Source organism: Anguilla anguilla, chromosome 3 (assembly GCF_013347855.1).
Source record: "Anguilla anguilla isolate fAngAng1 chromosome 3, fAngAng1.pri, whole genome shotgun sequence".
NCBI classification, from domain to species: domain Eukaryota; kingdom Metazoa; phylum Chordata; class Actinopteri; order Anguilliformes; family Anguillidae; genus Anguilla; species Anguilla anguilla.
Window position 1 is genome coordinate 59,383,765 of NC_049203.1, and position 20,570 is coordinate 59,404,334.

General features: G+C 49.7%; 2 protein-coding genes across 4 annotated transcripts in view; one reads left to right on the forward strand and one right to left on the reverse strand.

The window, feature by feature from the left end:
- LOC118224356 (pyruvate carboxylase, mitochondrial) overlaps window positions 1–20,570 on the forward strand; it is a 128,639-nt gene that overhangs the window by 75,535 nt on the left and 32,534 nt on the right. The gene's annotated exons all lie outside the window — the stretch shown is intronic.
- On the reverse strand, window positions 680–15,897 carry LOC118224357 (leucine-rich repeat and fibronectin type-III domain-containing protein 4-like). Its single transcript, XM_035411817.1, has 3 exons — window positions 15,081–15,897; window positions 7,201–9,011; window positions 680–3,830 (listed from the first exon to the last, which is right to left on the reverse strand). The coding sequence occupies exons 2-3, from the start codon at window positions 8,985–8,987 to the stop codon at window positions 2,687–2,689; spliced, it is 2,931 nt and encodes a 976-aa protein (XP_035267708.1). The 5' UTR covers window positions 8,988–9,011; window positions 15,081–15,897; the 3' UTR covers window positions 680–2,686.

The window sequence follows — 20,570 nt, forward strand, 5'->3', positions numbered from 1 at the left end:
AGGGCCCTGTGCACACCACCCTCCAGAGCTGGCCACTGGCATTGACACTCTATGCAGCCGTTCAGGGCCACAACCCTCCCTGGCCAGAAAAATTAAATTTTTTTGGAAAACATTTTAATGAACAGTATTGTTATTTATGTGTGCCCCCCCCCCCACTCCCAGTCCACAACGCCCAGTTCTTCTTCCCAATTTGCACCCTGAGCATGAACCCCCCAAACATTCTTGTTTAGGGTCACAAAAATGCTTAGAGCCAGCTCTGCCACCCTCTTTCTTTATCTCTCTTTCTCTCTCTATCACTTTATTTCTCTCCCTCTCTCTCCGTTACTCTCCCCTGCTGTCTCTCCTGCTTTCCTCTTCCTCTCCCTCGGTCTGTCAGCACTCTGTCAGACTCTGCCCCTCTCTCTCCTTCTCTGTCACACTCCCTTCCATCCTCTTAATGTCAGTACCTGCAGACGCGACACAAAATTAATTCATGGTCAGAATGATAAATACATGAATGTCTCAGCTGTTGGCAGCTGACACGTTGCTGTGTCCAAACCAATGCGACTTCTGACTTGTGGGTTTGTCGTATGCGGTTGACTGTGCAGTCTTTAAAAAAGCAAAGAGAGTCTTTGTTATTTGTCCTTGGCTAAGGTCAGTTATGGCAGGAATGACAAGAAAAGATTCACTGGCACTTGCGTGTATGTACATTATCTTTTAATGCTTTTACACTGAATGCACCTTGATAATTGATCATTTTTAGAATGTTGTCATATTCATTAGAATATCAAGTCAAGGTAACAATATTTACTTTGGCAAAGTAAGATCAAAACAAAACGTAATTATTAGGATGATTATTAATATTATTGGCCTTTCTTTGTCTGGCTTTTCCTATACTGTGTGCACAATCTCTCCTCAATAATAGTAATAACAATCATATTAATTGCTTTATTGAAGATTATCTAAACAAATCACACTTCATTATCTAGTGAGTTCCGAAAACATAAAAAAAAATATTAATGGCAACAACATATTACAGTTCCATGTTTTATGTCATCCATCAAAAGTCCATTTTTCATCAAGTTTTTTTTCATCTGTAATGTTTCAAGTGTGTATCGCCTCTGTTCTTCTTTATTAAGAATATATTTATTTGTGTTTTTATTTTTGGGGGGAAATTTGGATTTTTGGTGCCCATTATTTCATATAATATATTATAAAATATCATGAAAGAAATCGAAATAGCACTTTACTTCAGGGTGTACTTTACTTTCAATAGACGTGCTTAAAACAACATCGCTGCTTTGAACCTGTACATAAACATTCAAAGCAGCTTATTACATCTTCCATAGAACACTTGACGCTCTATGCCTGTCAGCAGTTATACACACATCTGTGAATGGTTGTAGACATGATGTCGTATCATGTATGCTACACAGGACAACCTAAAGTAAAGTATCTCCAAAGTCTGCTCTTTCGTGCCTGTTTGTGAATGTCGCGTCTCTCTATGGTGGTAGCATCCAGGTGTGACATCACGGAATGATTACCCCTGCATTGGGGAGTAATGACTCAGTTTGAGCACCCGCCAGGTCTGGGTGGGAGAAAGGCGTCTAAAAACGAACCCGTTCTCCCTAAACGCTCCCTCACCCTGAATCATCCGCTCAACGTCCACATTCCCAACATCACGTCTCTTACATCAAAGGTCACATTGTAATACTCTTTCCACCCCAACGCACATGAAGTGATTTCGCCTCCCATCACTCTTTCCGATTCCCACCCTCAGGGCAGACGTTTCCCATTCTCATGTCATTTCCTTTCAGTCGCGATTGACCGTAGGTTTCCTGTCCGCCGGCTCTCCCTCGAAAACACATTTTCCTGTCCCTACTTCCTGTTTCCTTTTTTGCACCAGACAAGCTGGCTGTAGCGGTCCCCACGTCCCCTCCAATCCGCTCCCACCTTCTTCACGTTCTCCTCTCCCCACTGCGGCTCTCTCGCTGATCACAGCCTTCCATTTCCAACATATCCTCTCCGTTCATCCACTCTTCCGCTGTCAAATTTGCTGTGAATCTCATCCCTTTTAGCCAACGCTAGAGCTAGACTTCCCTGCACTGCCGTTCTCTGCAGTTGGAAGTCCCACACACGCGTGTGCAATATCCTAGCCAGTAGATTCATTTGATAGACTTTTGAATGATCGGTGATGACTCAGCAGGTCCGGTATTTAATTCCCCGTGGTTTTCCTCCAAAATGTGCTGGCACATCTACCCTACAGCAAATCCCATCGGCACTGATCCCTTTCTTCTTTTTTTCTGAAGGTCCTTCCTTTATCTTTGTTTGTGTCTGTTGTTCACAATAGTGGTAGTTTAAGCTCTGGTTGTTTTGCCCCAAGCATCTGCTGCGGTCACTGGATTCATGAAATACTTATTTATATGGTCTCCCATCTATTTTTATCATTCCAGTTCTATCTTTGTGTGTCTCTCAAGTTTACACATTCAGCCTGTGCTTTTCTTCCTCCAGTGTTCTCGCCTCGTTCTGGCTGTGTTCCACCTTTAACCTCACATCAGCAGACCATTGAAAAGGCATCATACAGATCCATACAGTATGCGCTTTATCCTGGGCTCTACCCGCCCAGATAGGTCCTCTTTTTCGTCACCTCTCTTCTCTTCCCCTCCCTGCTCATTCCTCTACGCTCTCCTCCATTCCTCTGCCCCTTCTACACCACGCTTTCCTCCAGCTCCTCAGTGTTGGCCGGCGTGGCGGGGTTGGGGTTGGAGTTGGAGTTGGTGGTGTTGTAGGCGTGCAGGTACCTCCGGGCGTGCTGCGCGTGGCAGTCGTCGCTGCCGGCAGTGGAGGCGCTGGTGGCGGAGGCGCACTGGACCAGCATGCCGTGCAGCGACTGGCTGCGCCGCGTCCAGATCACGCTCAGCCGCTTGGCGTAGCTGTAGCAGGTGGTCGTGGCGATCTCGCCCATGTCGAAGGAGGAACTGCGCTTGGCTCGCAGGTGCCTGGGGTTGGGGCCGTGGGGGGGCGGGCTCTGGTAGGCGTGGGAGGAGTTCCAGCGGCCCCCTCCGCCCCGCTTGACCACCACGCCCCCTCCCACGCTGGACCGCCACTCTGTTACCTCCTCCCCGTACCCGCGCAGCGGGGGGGTCCTGGGGTCCAGGCCCCTGTCCCTGTCCCTGACGTGCCGTAGTTTGACCTGACGGGGCAGCGTGGAGGACACACCCGAAGGGGTGTAGTACAGGGCCATTCTCTCAGTCTCAGGGGTGTACGGGGGGAGCTGCTTTTCCGAAACAGCCACCGTCAGGGCGGAGCCACTCCCCCCCGCTGCTCTGTACAGATCCAGGTTCACTTTGGGCTTGGGGAGGGTTTTGGGCTTGGCTCGTGAAGGTGCTCCACCGCCCCCTCGCCCTCCCCCCCTCTGCTGGGGCAGAATCCCGTTGGGCACTACCACCATCATGACGCCCCCGCTCCCGTTGGTCTGAGAGTACACGTTGGTGCCCTTTGCCAGCGCTGAGGAAGAGGAGCCGGGGAGGCCACCTTCGTCGTTGTCGTCACACCCATCACCGGCGGTGCTGCAGACCCGGTGGCGGACCATCATGGTGACGGTGAACACCAGCAGCGTCACCACCACCACCCCGCCCACCATGATGGTCAGGGTGCCGCCCAGGAAATGAGCGTGCAGCGAGCGGCATTCTGGGTAGTCGTCCTTGGTGCTGAACTGGGCACAGCCCAGGACCTTGGTGGCGGCCAGCGAGGTGACGGTGTCATCAAAGATGGCCAGAACGCACAGGCTGTAGTCCACGCCCGACACCAGGTTCTTCAGCAGGAAGCTGTTGCTGGTGGACGGCAGGATTCTGAGGGACAGGGAGGAAGAACAGAAAGGTGGTTGGTGTGCTGAGAGAAGGGGAGGGGATGGGGAGGGGGGGAGGGGGGGAGGGGGGAGGGGGGGAGGGGGGGGAGGGGAGGGGAGGGGAGGGGGAGGAAAAGCAATCCTACGAACTACAGAAGCGAAATGGAATTCAGAGAAAATACGCAGCTCCTAATAACTAATGATTATGAATTAATTGCTTGGGGAGAAGGAAGGGCGGGTAGAGCTGCTCTTTTGAAGGAACTGCATTAGTCGGATAAATGTGGATGAAGGAGAAAATGATTAAAGGAATAACCAGTAATAGAGGGAGGCAGAAGGGGGTAGAGGCGTTTGAGGGAGGGGGAAGGGGGGGGGGGAGGTGGAGGTGAGAGGGCAGAGGTGGAGGGAATGTGAAGACAGGTGCTGATGACTTTCAAACACAATGGCTCCACATCCGAAAAACCATCTCCTATTCACACACAGCTATTTGCCCAGTAATAACTTAATTACTGTCCTGCCGCACCTGAGTGTCCACCGCTAGAAATGTGTTTTTTTTTTTTTTTTTTCTTTCACCGAAATGCTCTTAGTGCAGCTAAATTCAGTGCCCGCCATAAATGTGGTGCGCAGGTCCGCCGCTGATCATACGCGGATATTTAAAAGCAAATTAAAACATACTGGGCTACTCAGCGTGATTCATGGCTCACAGTACATTTGGCATTGAAGTATAATTGCCGGGTTCTCACTCTAAGGCCTTGAGTTATTTTCGTCCTGGCATTAACCCCAAACCCTCACCACATCCACTGCCCCGTCCTCTCTCTATTCCTGTTTCGCTCCTTCCCCATCTCTCTCTCTCTCTCTCTCTCTGCCAGAGTAATTCTGCCATTGGAGTTGGAATCTATTAACTGTGACTGCTTGTAAATTATGAGTCAGCAGGCAAGGTTACCCGTATTATTATTTTTCATATATTTAATGTATTTTTCCTGTGTCAATTAATGTTGTCGCTTCAGCACAAGCTCTTAAGAAGGGAAGAAATCTATACAAGATTAATAGAAGGCAGTATATAAACGTATGTGCATGCATGTGTGTGTGTGTGTGTATGTATTCATGCATTTCAGACTCGCTGTTCAGACTCGTATTTTGAGAGGCCATCCAATTAAAAACCCTGCATCCCTCCGCTTTGTGTGCTCCCAGAAAGAACCTTCAACTCTCCCTCTGCTATTGCTCAGAACATGCGAGTGTGTGACTGCGCGAGCGTGTGACTGTGCGTGCGTGTGACTGCGCGAGCGTGTGACTGCGCGTGCGTGTGTGTGTGAGACTGACTGACTGCTACTGAGAGACAGGAATGCTTCGCAAGGTTGGCGACAGAGAAACAGCGATTATTAGAGATGCATGCAGACGGCAACGTGAGTTCTGGGAGTCAAAATGAACTGGGGCTGGAGTTTTTTTTTTTTTTTTTGCCTCTCCCTTTCATGCTTTCTTCAGTGCGTCTGTTTCTTCCCCTCAATCCTCTCATCCACCGAAACCTCTTTAGTCTCATCTCTCTCATCTTTCATCTCTTCACCCTCTTGAGTTCCACTTTTTTCTCTCCTTCCATCCCTCCCTCCCTCCCTCCATTTAGATTGTTATTGGGAGGGAATGTTTTTCTTTTGTCCCCAAAAGCCTCTACTTCCTGTGACTATGCAAACTGAAGATGGAGAGAAATAAATTAAAAAGCGGAAAAGGGTAAAGGGGGGCCTCTTTTTCATTCCCCTCTTCCTCTCCCTCTGTCTGTCTCTCCCCCCTTCCTCTCCCTGTTGCCTCTCCGGGTCTGTCAGCAGGACAGGTTGTGACACCCTCATTGGCCGTGCAGTTTAAGCTCGTTTAAGGACTTCATTATTCTCCCCCCAGAGTCGTCCGTCAGATTCTCTCTGTTCTCTCTCTTTTCTTCCCTTTCCGGCGCTCGTCTAGTTTGCAGTGGCCTCCATGCCCTGAATTCTCTCTCGCTGTCGATAAGGGATTAACATTTTCACGAAAATAAAACATTTATTTCTCCCAGGAATAGACACACGCTGCCCCGGGAATCCCAGGAAACCGGGCTTGTTTTTAAGGCATACGCTATACAAGTAAAAACCGGTTGGTCATATTTCAATGAGCAGGACTGAAAAACAATGGAAAATATGCATACAGCAATGGGTTCCCAACCTTACATGTGGTGTCATTATTAAGGAAAAAGAACGCAATTTATCTTATTAATATTAAAATGTACATAATGTTAATATTAGAATGCAAATAATATGAACTTCGGATGCAGCTTGAACTTCGCTAGCCAAGGTTCATTGTCTGGGATCTGTCTGTGCAAGAACAGCCTCATTGACTTGATGCTTAACATTAGTAAAAACCGAGACGGAACCCATGTTCGGTTAACGTATAGTTACGTGGTGGTGCGAGCTTAAGACAAATAATTATACTATACCTATACAGTTCAGATCACAGAACGTTTCTTTTAACGTTAAACGATGTGGTAGGTTCAGCAAAACAATATAATATTGATATAGTTTGTTTCGCAATTCGAATTCGTTGGCGAAGGTCTCGCATTGTAGCGAAGTAAATAGGCTATAGCCTATAAAACATTTGAGATTACTTTTTTGATTACTCACATTTCTTTTCAATGTGCATCGATGGACTCTGCATTCAAGCGATTTCTGATCTTTGTATCGAATTGTCTGCGGTCTGAAAACGCTCTCTCTGTCTGCGCGGATGTAGCCTGGATCGTGACAAGCACGTCAAACAGCTGTTGCAGATGTTATGAAATTAAACCGCACAAATAACGGCATTGGTGTAATCTAATGAGAAAATGTTTTCCCATTTCCCCGTTGTTATATTTCTCGGGAAACGTTGAATATAGTTTTGGCAGGGATCCCGTTTCCCGGTATTAAACCCTACTGTGAATCTGTGTCTCTCTTTTTTTTTTTTGCTGGACTACACCCAGTCCCCTGCTACTGCAGTCATAGTCACTTATAATTAGTGTAATAGACACTATAAGGCTCAGATTTGGAGTGATTGTGCTTGTGGAGCCAACTGTTTATGAAAATGCACGTCCTTTAGCTAAATGGGCCTAAACATCTTCTGTTTACTAGTTAATCGTATTAATCTTGAGTAGTACCGCCACCATTATTTGTGTGTAAAGAACCATGAATGGAACTGCTAATTGCCATATTCAAGTCTGTAATTAACTGCTTTGTCTTTATTTTGCCAATGCTTCATGTACTGTAGTATGTATGATGAGTAAGCACCTCCTGCTGGTGGACTGCTGCCTGTGCAGTTGTCTTGAGTGTGTATTAGTGCGTGACTTCACTATAACTGTGATGTGTGCCGAAGTGGCCTTTGGGGGTGCTCACCTGTAGACCAGTGTCTCGTCGGCAGTGCAGTTGTATTGAATCTGGTACATCCACACCAGGTAGGCCCCCGAAGCCCTGCCCAGGTCCCAGCGTACCTGCGCTGAGGTGGACGTCACGCCCTGCACCCCCACCCTGTGCTCTGCGCTTCCCCTCCTGCCCTCCCCTGCGTCCTCCTCGTCCTCTTCCTCCTCCTCCTCCTCCTCCTGCTGCTCTTCCTGTGCTTCCTCTGCCGCCCCGCTGTCCCCATCTGCCGGAGCCGGGGCCACGCCCCCACCCGTCCCACCGGTCCCGCCTGCGGTCCCGCTGCCCCCGGTCTTCCCGGTGGTGATGTCAGAGGACCCCGGGTCCCGGCTGTTGACGAGCGACACGGTCCCGTTGCCGCGGTGCGGCAGAGGGATGATCTTGAGGTCCACCAGGGCGGTGGCCTCCCCAGCCGCGTTGATGGCGATGCAGGTGTAGGCGCCGTCGTCCCGGGCGCGCGTCACCAGAAGGTCCAGCGTCCCGTTGCGGTAGGACGCCGTCCGGCTGGTGTTGGCCACGATGCGGTCGTCCGGGGACACCCAGTGGATGACGGGCTCGGGGTCGCCGATGGCGCGGCACTTGAGGGTGGCCCGCTGGCCCTCCAGCACCCACAGCTTGTGGGTGTGGCGGGTGATGAGCGGCGGCTCGCAGGTGAACTCCTCCTCGGGGATGGACCAGAAGTAGCGGCCGGCCAGGTGCGCGGGCGTGGCGCACGTCTCCATGTCGTCGCTGCGGACCAGCCGCCGCAGCCACAGCAGCTCGCAGTTGCAGTGCAGCGGGTTCCCGCCGAAGTTCAGGCTGGTCACCGCGTTGTAGGGGGTGGGGCTGACCACGCCCGTCTGCGAGCGAGCGAACAGCGGGTCGGGCGGCAGCGTCTGCAGCCGGTTGGAGGTCATGTCCAGGCGGGCCAGCTTGTAGAGCTCCCCGAAGGCGCCGTCCATGATGTGGTCGATGAGGTTGTGGTCCAGGTTGAGCGTGTGGAGGCTGGCCATGTTCTGGATGGCCTCCCACGGGACCTTGCGCAGGTTGTTGTAAGAGAGGTCCAGGTCCTCCAGGGTCATCAGGAAGTCGTCGAAGGCCTCGGCCGACACGTTGGTCAGCTGGTTGTTGTTGACGATGAGGTGCTGCAGGTTGAGGAGCCCGGCCAGGTCCCGGGGGCCCACGGTGGTCAGCCGGTTGCCGTCCAGGTGGAGCGAGCGAAGGCTCTCCAGGTCGGAGAAGGCCAGCGGCCGGATGGCGTGGATGGTGTTGCGGGAGAGCGTCAGGTCCACCAGGCCCGTCATGTTGGCGAAGTCGTCGCCGCCCACCTCGCGGATGAAGTTGTCGGCCAGCCGCAGCTCCACGGTGCGCCGGTCCACGTTGGGCGGCACGAAGAGGAGGCCCTTGTCGGCGCAGAGGGTGCTGAGCGATTCGGACAGGTTTCGGCACACACAGTGGAAAGGGCAGGCCGACACCATGCCCCAGGTCTCGCCCGCGCTCGCGCCCGGGACGCGCCCCAGCAGGGCGGGCAGCAGGCAGGCACAGGTCACCAGGGTCAGCCAGGGGACGGGGGGGAGGGGCCTAGTGGAGCCTCGCGCAGTCGGATAGGCACAGAGGTGGAGTGGCAGTTTGGGGGAGGGTTCCTGGAGGGCTGGGCTGGGACATTGTGGAGCAGGGGTATGAGCCACGGAGGTGTGTTGCTGCTGTGTTTTTTTGGAAAGGTTTTGTAGTTGAGTAAGGGACGGGTGTAATTTCCGGGAGGGGTGCTGGGGTGGGGTGTGTGGCATGGTAGAAGGGGGTTATCCACAGACCTGGAGAGAAACACAGAAAACAGCAGAAGAGATTAGCCTTTCCTGCCTCATTCCCTCCTTTAAAAGAACGACATTTTTCAAATATAACACAACGGCTACAAAACAATAGACAGATTTACGCATGTCATATTGGTCCGCACCGATGCCTCTATCACAAAGTCATGTGTAATTTTGTCACATGCTCTCTGTGTATCATGTAGTTTAATGTGTGTGTGTGTGTGTGTGTGTGTGTGCACGCCGGTGCACACATGCATGCTCGCCCTTGTGATTGCCTTCATGCCCTAGGTCCAGTCAAGCCATCGCTGTCACAAACCAGCCTATGCCATAGAAAAGCGGGCTGCACAGCGGTGCATCCACGTCGTCATCCACTTTGTGCTTTATAGTGCATGAAACGTGTGCATATGATTGGCAGCGCGTGTGCGGCGCAGTTTGCCACACAATGGCACGCCGCAGCCCACCGCACTGGGGTCAGTGGGGTTTCTGCATTTGAGGGCGAGTAAAACTAGAGCACTCCAGGGAGCGCGGGGCGAGAGAGGGATTGCATTACATTAAGCCTCGCTGAACCAGCAAGCAACCTCTCTCTGAAACACTCCTGCAGAGAGGGAGAAAGAGAAAGAGGAAGAGGGAGAGACGTGAGGGGGAGAGAAAGAGATCGAGATGGAGGAGAGGACAGATTGAACCTGAGAGGACTGGTGGGGGGTCCTGTCGGGGGGTGGGGGGGGGGGTGGGCAGTTGGAAACCTGAAAGAGGCAGGTGGAGGGCACGGAGGTGGCGGGTTGTGGGGAGAGAGGGAGAGAGGGAGATAGCGAAGAGAGAAGGCCATGTTGTGCAGTGAAACCCAGCCCAGAAAGCGGCAGATGAGGGTGTGAAATGCTGAACGGCAGAAAAGCTCTGGGATGTGAATGATCTTAATCACAAGTCTGACTCATGTCTTAGTCTCGCTCTTCTTCTGCCAGCTCCTCCTATCCCTGTTCTTCTTTCCTTTCGGTTCTGCCAGCTTTCTTATCTCCACTTCCGTGCCTGTGTTCTGGCCTCTCTCTTTCCCTTCTCTTCCACTTCTCCTCTCCCATCCCTCTGTCCTTTCCCCTTAGCCACCGTACCCTCGTTCCCTCGTTCTCTTCTCTACCCTTGAGACGACCGCAGGGTGGTGTAACAGTTACATTGTCCAGTTAGAGGTAATATATCCAAACTACGTCGTCCCCCCTTCTCGGTAACTGGATTCCACCTGAGAGTGCAGTTCTGGGAGAGAATCCATTTCCCTCTTTCATCGATCCGAACGATCGAGGGGAGTAACATGTCCTTCCTGTAGGTTTACATCTCCACCACCCCCCCCCCCCCTCCTCCTCCAGTCTCTCATTCCCCCCACCTCCTACCTCTCCCCCTCTCCTCTCCCTTCTGCTCTCTCCTCCTCGGTTGTCCTCCACCTTCCATTCTCCTCCACCTCCCACCTCCCGTCCTGCGTGAGCGCTCAATGTCTTTGAAGAGAAAGCAACCGTGTCTGCGTCCACCTCACTGCCTCTGCGCATGTGGGATCAGATAGTCTGCTGTGTTTTCATTTGTGGTTTATACTGTCTGTGGCCGCTTCAGTGTATGTGTGTGTGAGAGAGAGAGAGAGAGATATTCTGAGATGTGGCTGAAACCTGCGTTGACTTTTTAATGCGTTTCTATGGTTGGCAGTCCATTTCCACGGTGACATATTTCTGCACTCTGCAGATTCTCTGGCCTGGCTGTCGACAGCTAAATGCCGCTGACTTCCTCCTGTTCATCTGTTACCGAGATGACAAACAACGCCGCGTGAGCCATTTAGGAGTGCACTGGCACTGACAGCATCGTCTTAGAGTGCATTTCATATCAGCATATCGGTGACTTACTGCGTGCGTTGGATATATGGGGGGGGGTTATGCTATAGTTTGAGTTACAACCGGATTCACTTTGCTATTGGCTATTGATTTGCCTTTGAATGGTTTTGAGTGATGTTTGAATCGTAGCCATCGTGTAACTGCTTTATGGGTCAGCACTTAACTTTTAATGCAGAATATTGATACGGTGCCATTTGAAATGAGTTTGCGTATTTGCGTATGGGCGTGGAGTGCGCAGTCGTAAACACTGCAGTGGATGCAGCTGTGAAATGTGTGCGTTTTTCTATTTGTGCAGATTTCTTTGTGGGGTCGTGTGTGCTTACATTTGTATTTACAGATTTAATGGATATTTCTTTTAGTTTCTCTTCGTACTGAATATTGCAGAATACTTTGCCGTTTCCAGCAAATCCAAAGATATTGAATTTGTGGCTAAGGCAGTCCATGGGGTTGAGGGGCTAACATTCAGTGCTAAGTCCAACGTGTCACATTTCCCATGGTGTCTTGGTGTATGCCGGCGAGCGGAAGAACAGAATGTGACATTTTACGGCAATTTAATTTTGCTAAATCACCTCAGTGCACATGTTTGAGGCAAGAAATGTTTGCACTTTGAGTAATGACAATAAAAGCAATTGGTAAGTAATGATGGGCTATATTTTTCTGCGCATTAATTTTGTGTATTTATATCATCGGAGAAAATGGCAAAAGTTAATTGCCCATGAACGTTTTCTGTTTTACGGCGTTTTATTTGTGAGTTCGCTCCTGCCCACACAGAACCATACACGCAAACACATCCATACGCACAAGCACACACACACACACACACACACACACACACACACACACACACGGACTCGCACAAAGACACACGTGCACGCAGCCTCTCTTCGTTGTTCTTTTTCCTATTTCTCTCTCTTCGTTTTCTTCAAGGCCACTCTGTCCATGTTTTGAGCACCATGGGAGTTTACAGGTACATTTCCTGCAGAATTGTCCTCTCTTTGTCACTGTTGTGCCAAGATAACTTACACACGCACACACATGCTCGCCCACACACATACACACACATACACTTACTCACCCATCTATCTTGTACCTCTCTCCCTCTATCTGCTATCTAGACTGTCTATCAATAAAGGCTGTACCTCTCTCTCCCTCTCTCTCTTTGATAGATATGAGCCCCCCAATTAGTGGGATAAGACAGACACCTAATGACAGGAGTGTGATATCACAGAAAGGCACAGAGAGGACATGGTGAGAGAGAAAAGTGCAGTGATATTTCCAAAGATATGGGTGCATTAATGTGTGCTGGAATAGGGCTGTGGTGGCTGCAGTCTCTCGCTCTCTCTCTCTCTCTCTGTCTGTCACAGAAGGGGGTCATTATGTCTGTGATTAAATGAGAGACAGATAGAGGAAACGATATATGAGAGAAGGATGTGCAGAGCCAAACGATCTGAAGAAAGGGATGAGGAGAAGCGGCAAGGGAAACAGGATGCCAAGGGATATGGGAGGAGTTAGAAGATCTGAGCAGAGTAATGGGTGTGGGCTTTGAGCAGACTTTGTACACTTTTCCCTGAGGTGCGCAACCAGTTTCAAACCAAGACCACCGCTATTAATAAAACTGCATCCCAGCCCTGACCCTGACCTGACCCTGCACTAAAACAGTCTCCTCTCTCTCTCTCTCTCTCTCTCTCTCTCTCTCTCTCGTCTCACGCAGTGTCTCACCATGGCCTGCAGGCCTATTACCACAGTGTTTTAGAGCTGCTTCCTTCTGCTTTGACACCAATACACAGTGTGTCTTAACCTCTTTTCGTTGACCCGAGTACTCCCGTTCTTTCACACCTGTCCCTTTTTGTGCTGTCTGTCTTCCTCCTTTCTCCCACCTGTCTTTTTCACCCCAATCTCTCTTCCTTTCCCCTCTCCTCTCTTCCCTTCCCTTCCCTGCTCTCTTCTCCCCATCTGTCTCTCTGTGTTCTTCTTCTTCCCTCCTCTCCACTTCTCCTCTGTCCCATACCAGGGAGAGTAGGGATGCGTAATAAGGCAAAACGGTCTTCCAGGCCTTGTAATGTCTGCTGCCATGTTGCTTTGTAACATGGTTTCTGTTACTGGTTTTTTTTACACTTGCGTGGAGCAGGAAACAGAAGAACAAAGTGTGCTTTCATTTCATCGAAGGAAAGCCGAAGAGAGGTATCCCCGGGCAGCCGAGATCCTGGGCGGGTTTTCGCAGAAAAATGAGCGGCGGGTCAGGGAGCACCGTGGGCCAATCGTTTGGTGGCACATGACGTCCGGCCTCCACCGTGGCTCCACCCACCCCACCCCACTCCCGCGCGCGGTTTACGTTGCCACTCTCCTCATCGCTCTCGGCCGGTGTAAATAAGGCATTAGCGTGGACGTGTTAATACAGGCGCATTACTCCTCTCCCTGTCTGAAGGCGGGGCTGGCCGGTGGGTGGCGCTTGATTAATGAGCTCGGTTAAATGTGCATTTATCAACCACATCCTTTTAAGAGTTTGTAGAATCAAACACTTAATCTTGGGCCGGTGATCGATAGACTGACATAGCCGATTTAGTCGATTGCGTGATAAGTGTGCGCAGGCTGTTCCTGCCGTGAGCATTCATTCTTCAATCAGTTGACCAATCAGGTCGGGGAACCTGGTGCACTTCCCTCGTTTTCAGAAGATGACATGTGGGCTGAACCACACACACACACACACTCAGTCATGTTCACGCTCAATCACACACACGCGTACACACGACACTGCAGACAGATGGATGACATTTAACATGTTATCCATCTATCTGCAGATACATAGATAGAGAGAGATAGATAGGTAGATAGATAGATAATCCCTGTGATAATTAAAGGGAGTTTCAGGAAAGAAGTAAGGCAAACAAATTAAATATGTTCGGTCATTAGCGGCGGCAGCGGGCTCCCTGCCTGCTCTCTGAAGCTGTGGTGTGTGACGTTCCTGCACAGTTTGTTCTCCTGCACTACGGCTCTCTGTTCTTCAATAGCACCCTGATAACACATAATTAGCTTATCATTACATTTACATACTGCCTGAAACTAGCTGTACGGGGGGAGGGGGAGTGGAGGGCGGAGAGGGGGGAGGGGAGGGGGCGCTTGGGCGAGGCGACGGTGTGCGCCGCGATATCTGCGCCGGCTCCTTCCATCACGCGCTACGCTTCGAGACGCTTCCGACATGACCCGCCGAAAATAAAGGGAAACGGCGCTGTGTCGAATTAGGGCTGATCGGATGCGCTGCTCCGATACCGTTGTGACTGCTTATCACTGGCTTTTTTTCATTTTTTTTCTTTTTCTCGAGGGTTGCAATATGTCAAGGTGTGTGTGTGCATGTGCGTGCATGCGTGTGCGTGTGCGTGCGTGTGCTTGTGCGTGCGTGTGTGTATTCCTTCCCTTTCCTGTCCGCCCATGTGCTTTGATGTGACGCTCAAATCAGAATCACGGGGGGGGGGGCGGCGGGAGCTGTAAGTGCTCTCTGATTGTATTGCTCCCCGCTCACCTTGTTCTGTTTGTGTGGCTCTTACGTAAGCACTCCACCGCGCGACGCGCTCAGGAGGCCCGGGTTCGTACGGGAACGCGTTCGTGCGAGATCCAGGGGGTCGGGAGACGAGATTGAAATAGAAAGTACCCCCGGGAGGGGGGAATACAAACGCGGCCCGTAAATAATAATGCACGCGCGCGCCGCCGCTCGAATTCGAGTCGTATCAGCGGATCCGTTAGCGTTTGCGATCGGCGTGCGTTCGCCCGTCTGCGTGTGCCCGAGCGCGTGCCTGCGTCGACGCGGCTCCTCCTCTTCCTCGGCCCGTTTGCGCACACGCGGCTGCACGTGTAACAGGGAGCGGGTGCTATTGATAGCGCGCGTCTGTGCGTGCGTGGGCGGAGGTGATGTTCGACTGCAGCCGGACGATCGCGGTACATGCGCTCACCACGTCTCTGCGGCCTGAGCATTTGACACGGCCCACAGATGCGGGGCCAGGTGTGTGTGTGTGTGTGTGTGTGTGTGTGTGTGGGGTTTTGTTTGTGTGCGCGCATGTTTTTATGTACGAGTGTGTGTGTGCATTAATGTGTATGTGTGTGCGTGTGTGTTTTGGTGTGCATGTATTGATGTGTGTGTGTGTGTGTGTGTGTGTGCGCTAATGTGTGTACACACACAAATAATACATTAAAATAACAAGCAGCTAATATACTGTACCTTTAGTGTCTGTGTGAGGCCAGGGTTGGAATCAGCTCTGCATTTCAGTCAGGGGAAAGGGGCGCATGTTTAGATCCACCCCAAATCATTGAAGATTCCAGTTTCACAGAAACATGACAACCTGCTATTTTGGCTGGGGTGACGTTGAGGATTTTATAAGTGTCTTTTTTTTTCTGCAGGGCAAAAGATTTTTCCCCTTTTTAAAAACAGTTTGCCAATGAAACTGCAATGGAAAGTTGTGCTTTAAACTGGGCTTTTTTCACATAAAGGGCAGCAAGGGCCGGTCGCTCTTCACCTGCCCTAACTGTGGAGACGTTCGTGTGAACACGGCGTGCCCTTCGTCACAGTCACGGTGCTGGGGAGCGGGCGTCGAATCCCGCCGCGTGGCACTCCCCTCTCAGGCGCGATATTTTCCGCATCTTTCTGTCCTCTTCTCGTCTCCCTCCCTTCCAGCTCCGTTCATGTGCCCCTGGATTCCCCGCGCTCCTTCTTTCACGCGCTCCGCTTCGCTCCGACGGCCGACGCTGGTCCCTCGCCCCTGTTCATCCCTTTTGTTCTGCCCACTTACGTTCTGGAGATCAAAGAGTACAATCTGCTGCCGGTCCTCTCCATCGCCCAGCCAATCCCCAAACTCTGTCTCATCTGCCTGGCTTTTCATTCACCCCCTCCCCTTCCCGAGGAGCCGAGGAGGGTGCCTGGACAACGATCCCAGGAAGAGCAGGGGTGACAGCGTCGCCGCGGAAACAGCCGGATGGGGCTCGCCAGCGTCGGAGGCATGGATAGGGACGGGGGGCTGGTGGAGATGGTGATGGGGGGGCGGGGGGGCGGGGGGGGGGGGATGCTAGGAGGGAGAGGGTGGGCCTCCGGCAAACTGGGGAAAAAAAAAAAACAGACAGGTCCTCAGGAATTCTGAGTCACATCAGAGTAACTCTAGAAAGAGGAGTCCTCTCGAGAAATCAGAAGCGTCAGTTATTTTTTTCTCCTCCATTATCAGCGCATCATTCCCCCTTAGTCGTGCCCTCCCTCTTCCTCTGTTTCCTTCTGCCCTCCCTAGGAGTCACCATCCATCTGTCTATCTGATCTTCAGCGTGTCTATCTCTCCACCTGTCCGTCACTGGCTATAATCTCCTCAGTCTCCAACTTAACACCTTGCAGTGCGCAGACAATGGGAAGGTGCATTATTTGATTCTATCAGCAGTATACATAAGGACACACCAGTCCCATTTAGCAGTAGTCAGTCACTGTATAACGCCTGAAATGCTTGCAGAACTTTGAGCCTGTCAGTCACATTTTAATTGAATCTCCCCTTAAACCCCCACCTCAAAGCAAACAATCCAATTACACGCCTTTTAAATCTCTTGTAGTCAGTAGATTTGGAGGGGTTTAAAAACGTGTCTGGCTTGTCGTCTGTCTGCGGATGGACAGGCACACGTCTGTGGAACATTTATTTTTCTGCTTCCCTCTTTCACTCTCCTTCCCTCTAACTGAAAACAGAATGTTTTTCTTATCCTTCCCCCGCCTTCACTGAATTTAGTCCTATACATTCAAACCCCCCCCCCCCCCTTCCCCACACACACACATACATCCATCCCCACCCTCAACTCTGTCCTTCACAGCATACAGAGCATAGAGACAAACAGACACTCACAAACCTAGTTTTGTTGCTTGGGCAGCCTGTGTGTCATCTTCTTCTCCTGTGAGACCGGCACTGTTTCCCTCAAAAAGATGCTTCCTTCTCCCTCTCGCACGCACTCCCCGTCTCTCTGTCCAGCAGAACCGCTCTGTGTTCCTCCAGAGGAGAGACCAGTTTGATTTCGACTGTCCTGCTCTCTCCAGCAGATTCTGCTCTTAGTAGCTTAAGTCATTTTAATCCAGCACACAGGTACTAAGACGGATGACAGGAGGAAAAGACATTCGTGTAGCCTCGCAGATCTTTTGTAGAGAAAACAGTTGCTCTTGTAATACTCCTGTCCTTTCCAAAAGGTTGCTTTTTTTTACCTCCAATCATCTGTTTCTGTTGCACTCTCTCTTTCTACCTCAGTCTCTCATCCTCTTCTTTCCTGTGAGAAGTGAGTGTGTGATTTGTGGCTTTTGGTGCAGAGAGCGAGAGAGTGTGACTGTGCAATGTGTGTCCGCTACACTGACTGAGGCAGAGAGGGAGAGCGAGCGAGTGAGCGAGTGAGCGAGGGAGGGAGGGAGGGAGGGAGGGAGAGAGATGGAGAGAGGGAGGGGTGGGGGAGAGAGAGAGCGAGCCAGCGAGAAAGAGCCTCAAGCAGCGGGACTGGCTTGAGAGAGGGAAAGAAAGAGAGAGGAGGAGAGCAGAGAGAGGAGAGACGGATTGAAACGGAGAAGGGGAGGAAGGAGGGAGAGATAAGCGAGGCAGAAGGGAAAGAGGAGAGGGACGCTTCGCGTCAGCGGGAGATGAAAAGACTTCAAACGCGCGGCGCGCGGCTGCTCCCCGCCGCGCCGGCGCTGCCTAATTGTGGCGTTTGGAGGAGTCGCGCACGCGTCCGTCCCCGGCTCGTCCCGCTGGCCTCCGTCTGCTTGCGCGAGCGGCGGGGACCTGAGAGACTAGCGCAGATGGGCCGTCTGAGACGCCCAACGCCGCTCTGGGACTTTTCTGTTTTTAAACTCTGCGCTGCCGAGTTAGTGCAGGCTAATGTACAGGTGGCCCCGTCAGGCTGAACGCCGTGGCGTGTTTCGCAGACGTGCATAAGAGAGTGAGATTAACATTCACTATTCCCATGCGTCGTCCGTTAGCTTCCACAGTTTTTTTACATTGCTTTCTGGGTTGGTGTGTTTTTAGGTGAGAGGAGTGAGTCAGTTCCATCTTGGCAGACGCTGGGGCTATATATAGAGAGATACTGAGTCAACGCACACAGTGTAACACACTCTCAAACACAGAAAGGTACACACATCCTGTACCAAACCGCAATTCACAAATCTGTTCACAGTTCTGTTCGCAGTTCAGATTTTTGTGTATGACTTCTGATCATCGCAACAGGCACACGCGATTGTTCGTGTAATCGTTTCTCACTCTCCAAATTACAAATGCTACTTGTAGCCGCAAAAGATATGACATTTGGAAATGTTATAGTACTGCACTCAACTTAACTTTGAATTGGGGTGTTGAAAAGCAATTTTGATTTATAGACTTTTTTAAATTAAGTTTTTCATCATTTGTCAAGTGTTCTCAAGCCAATGCCTTGGCACTAATGCCTAGCCAAGCCAACATCACTCAATTTTAAAAAACTTTTGAAAATTGTTTGGAAATTTTGCTGTTGCGTTAACATTTTTGCATAGTTTCATATTACATTACATTCACAGTTACATATAATTTATGATGCTAAGTTTAGTCTGTACTGACATGATGTTATGTACATACATTTATTTTCGAATAGTTTCATTCATAAATTATACGTATGCTAAGTTTAGTCTGTACTGACATGATGTTTTATGTACATACATTTATGAAAGGCCTTAAACTTAATTACACCAACCAGTTTTATGAAAATATATACACAATGCAGCATGTTAAAGTGCTGAAATACAACAAAATGCAAGCAATTGAAGTAACAATTTTAATAATTAATGAAGTAGCACTTTAGAATGACTAATAAAATCTGCTATGGATATGGTGAAAAGCAATGCAAATTAAAAGTAATAAGGGAAATTAAACCAACCGAAATATAATAAGAATTCAAGCAAAGGACATGGGAGGAATATTGTTTAATGAGGTTTGTTTTATTATTCATGCCAATTATATTAATGTCTCATATTGTTGGACAAGTAATTTGCCTCTGGGAAGCGGTTGAAGAGAAGTCGAGGTTTAGTCAGAGAAGAGCAGGCAAATGAAAGTTAGTCTGCCTTTAAATTTTGATCTCAGGGGACAGTGATGCATGAGGCCATGAGGATGAACAGTAACAGTGCTGAACACAGCAAGATGGAAGATTCTGAGGCTTTGCAGCCAAGTTGAGCATGAATTGAAGAGACGGAGGAGGAGGGAAGAGAGCTTTGGAGTGCTGTGGGAAGTTAGGAAGAGCTAGAGAGGACGGTGTAGTTAAAAGCCTTATGACATACGGCACTTTGGGAGCTCAGCGATGTGAAACCCTGCCGGTACAAGAAATGAGTCTGGGCGACGAGCTATGCAGAATATTCTGTAGGATGGACATGCAGTCCCCTCCTAAAGTATTGGAACAGCAAGGTCAATTCCTTTGTTTTTGCTATACACTGAAGACAATTGAGTTTGAGGTCAAAAGATGTACATGAGATGACAGATCCGAATTTCAGCTTTTATTTCCTGGTATTTTTATCTAGATTTGTGACCGACAGGTGTTTCTTGTTGCCCTGATGTGTCCTGTTAGATTGATTGGTTAAACAATATGTAGTTCTGAATGTCTACTCTTGGTTTTAGCCTTGAGTTTTGCCTGTGAAAACTGCATTTGTGTTATAAACTAACATGAAGACCAGAGGGCTGTCTTTGGGAGAAAAGCAAGCTTAGAAAAGAGGGGAAATCGATCAGAGCCATTGCACAAACATTGGGGATAGCTACCGAGCAACAGATATCAAACAGGTCGACCAAGGAAAACAACAGCAGTTGATGACAGAAACATTGTGAAAGCTGTGAAGAAAAACCTCAAAACATCAGTCAGTGACATCACAAACAATCTCCACAGGACAGGGGTGAAGGTATCTCAATCAACTGTTCGAAGAAGACTTAGAGAGCAGCAATATAGAGGCTATACCACAAGATGCAAACCACTCATCAGTAGTAAGAATCGGAAGACGAGATTACAATTTGCAAAGAAGTACAGAGATGAGCCACAAAAGTTCTGGAACAAAGTTTTATGGACTGATGAGACCAAGATTAACCTCTACCAAAGTGATGGAAAGGCCAAAGTGTGGAGAAAGAAGGGATCTGCTCATGATCCAAAACATATAAGCTCATCTGTGAAGCACGGTGGAGGAAGTGTCATGGCTTGGGCTTGCATGGCTGCTTCTGGAGTGGGCTCACTAATCTTTATTGATGATGTAACTCATGATGGTAGCAGGATGAATTCAGAAGTCTACAAAAACATTCTGTCTGCCAACTTACGGAGAAATGCGTCCAAACTAATTGGGAGGAACTTCATCATGCAGCAAGACAATGACCCAAAACACACTGCCAACACAACAAAGGATTTCATTAGGGAGAAAAAGTGGAAGGTTTTAGACTGGCCAAGTCAATCACCAGACCTTAACCCAATTAAGCATGCATTTCACCTCCTGAAGAGGAGATTGAAGGGAAAAACCCCCCAAAACAAACAACAACTGAAAGAGGCTGCAGTAAAAGCCTGGAAAAGCATCACAAAAGAAGAATGAAACAGTTTGGTGATGTCAATGGGTCGCAGGCTTGATGCAGTAATTGCAAGCAAGAGATATGCTACCAAATATTAAGAGTTATTTGCTTTCATTTACTTAAATACTCTCTGTTCCAATACTTTTGCTCAC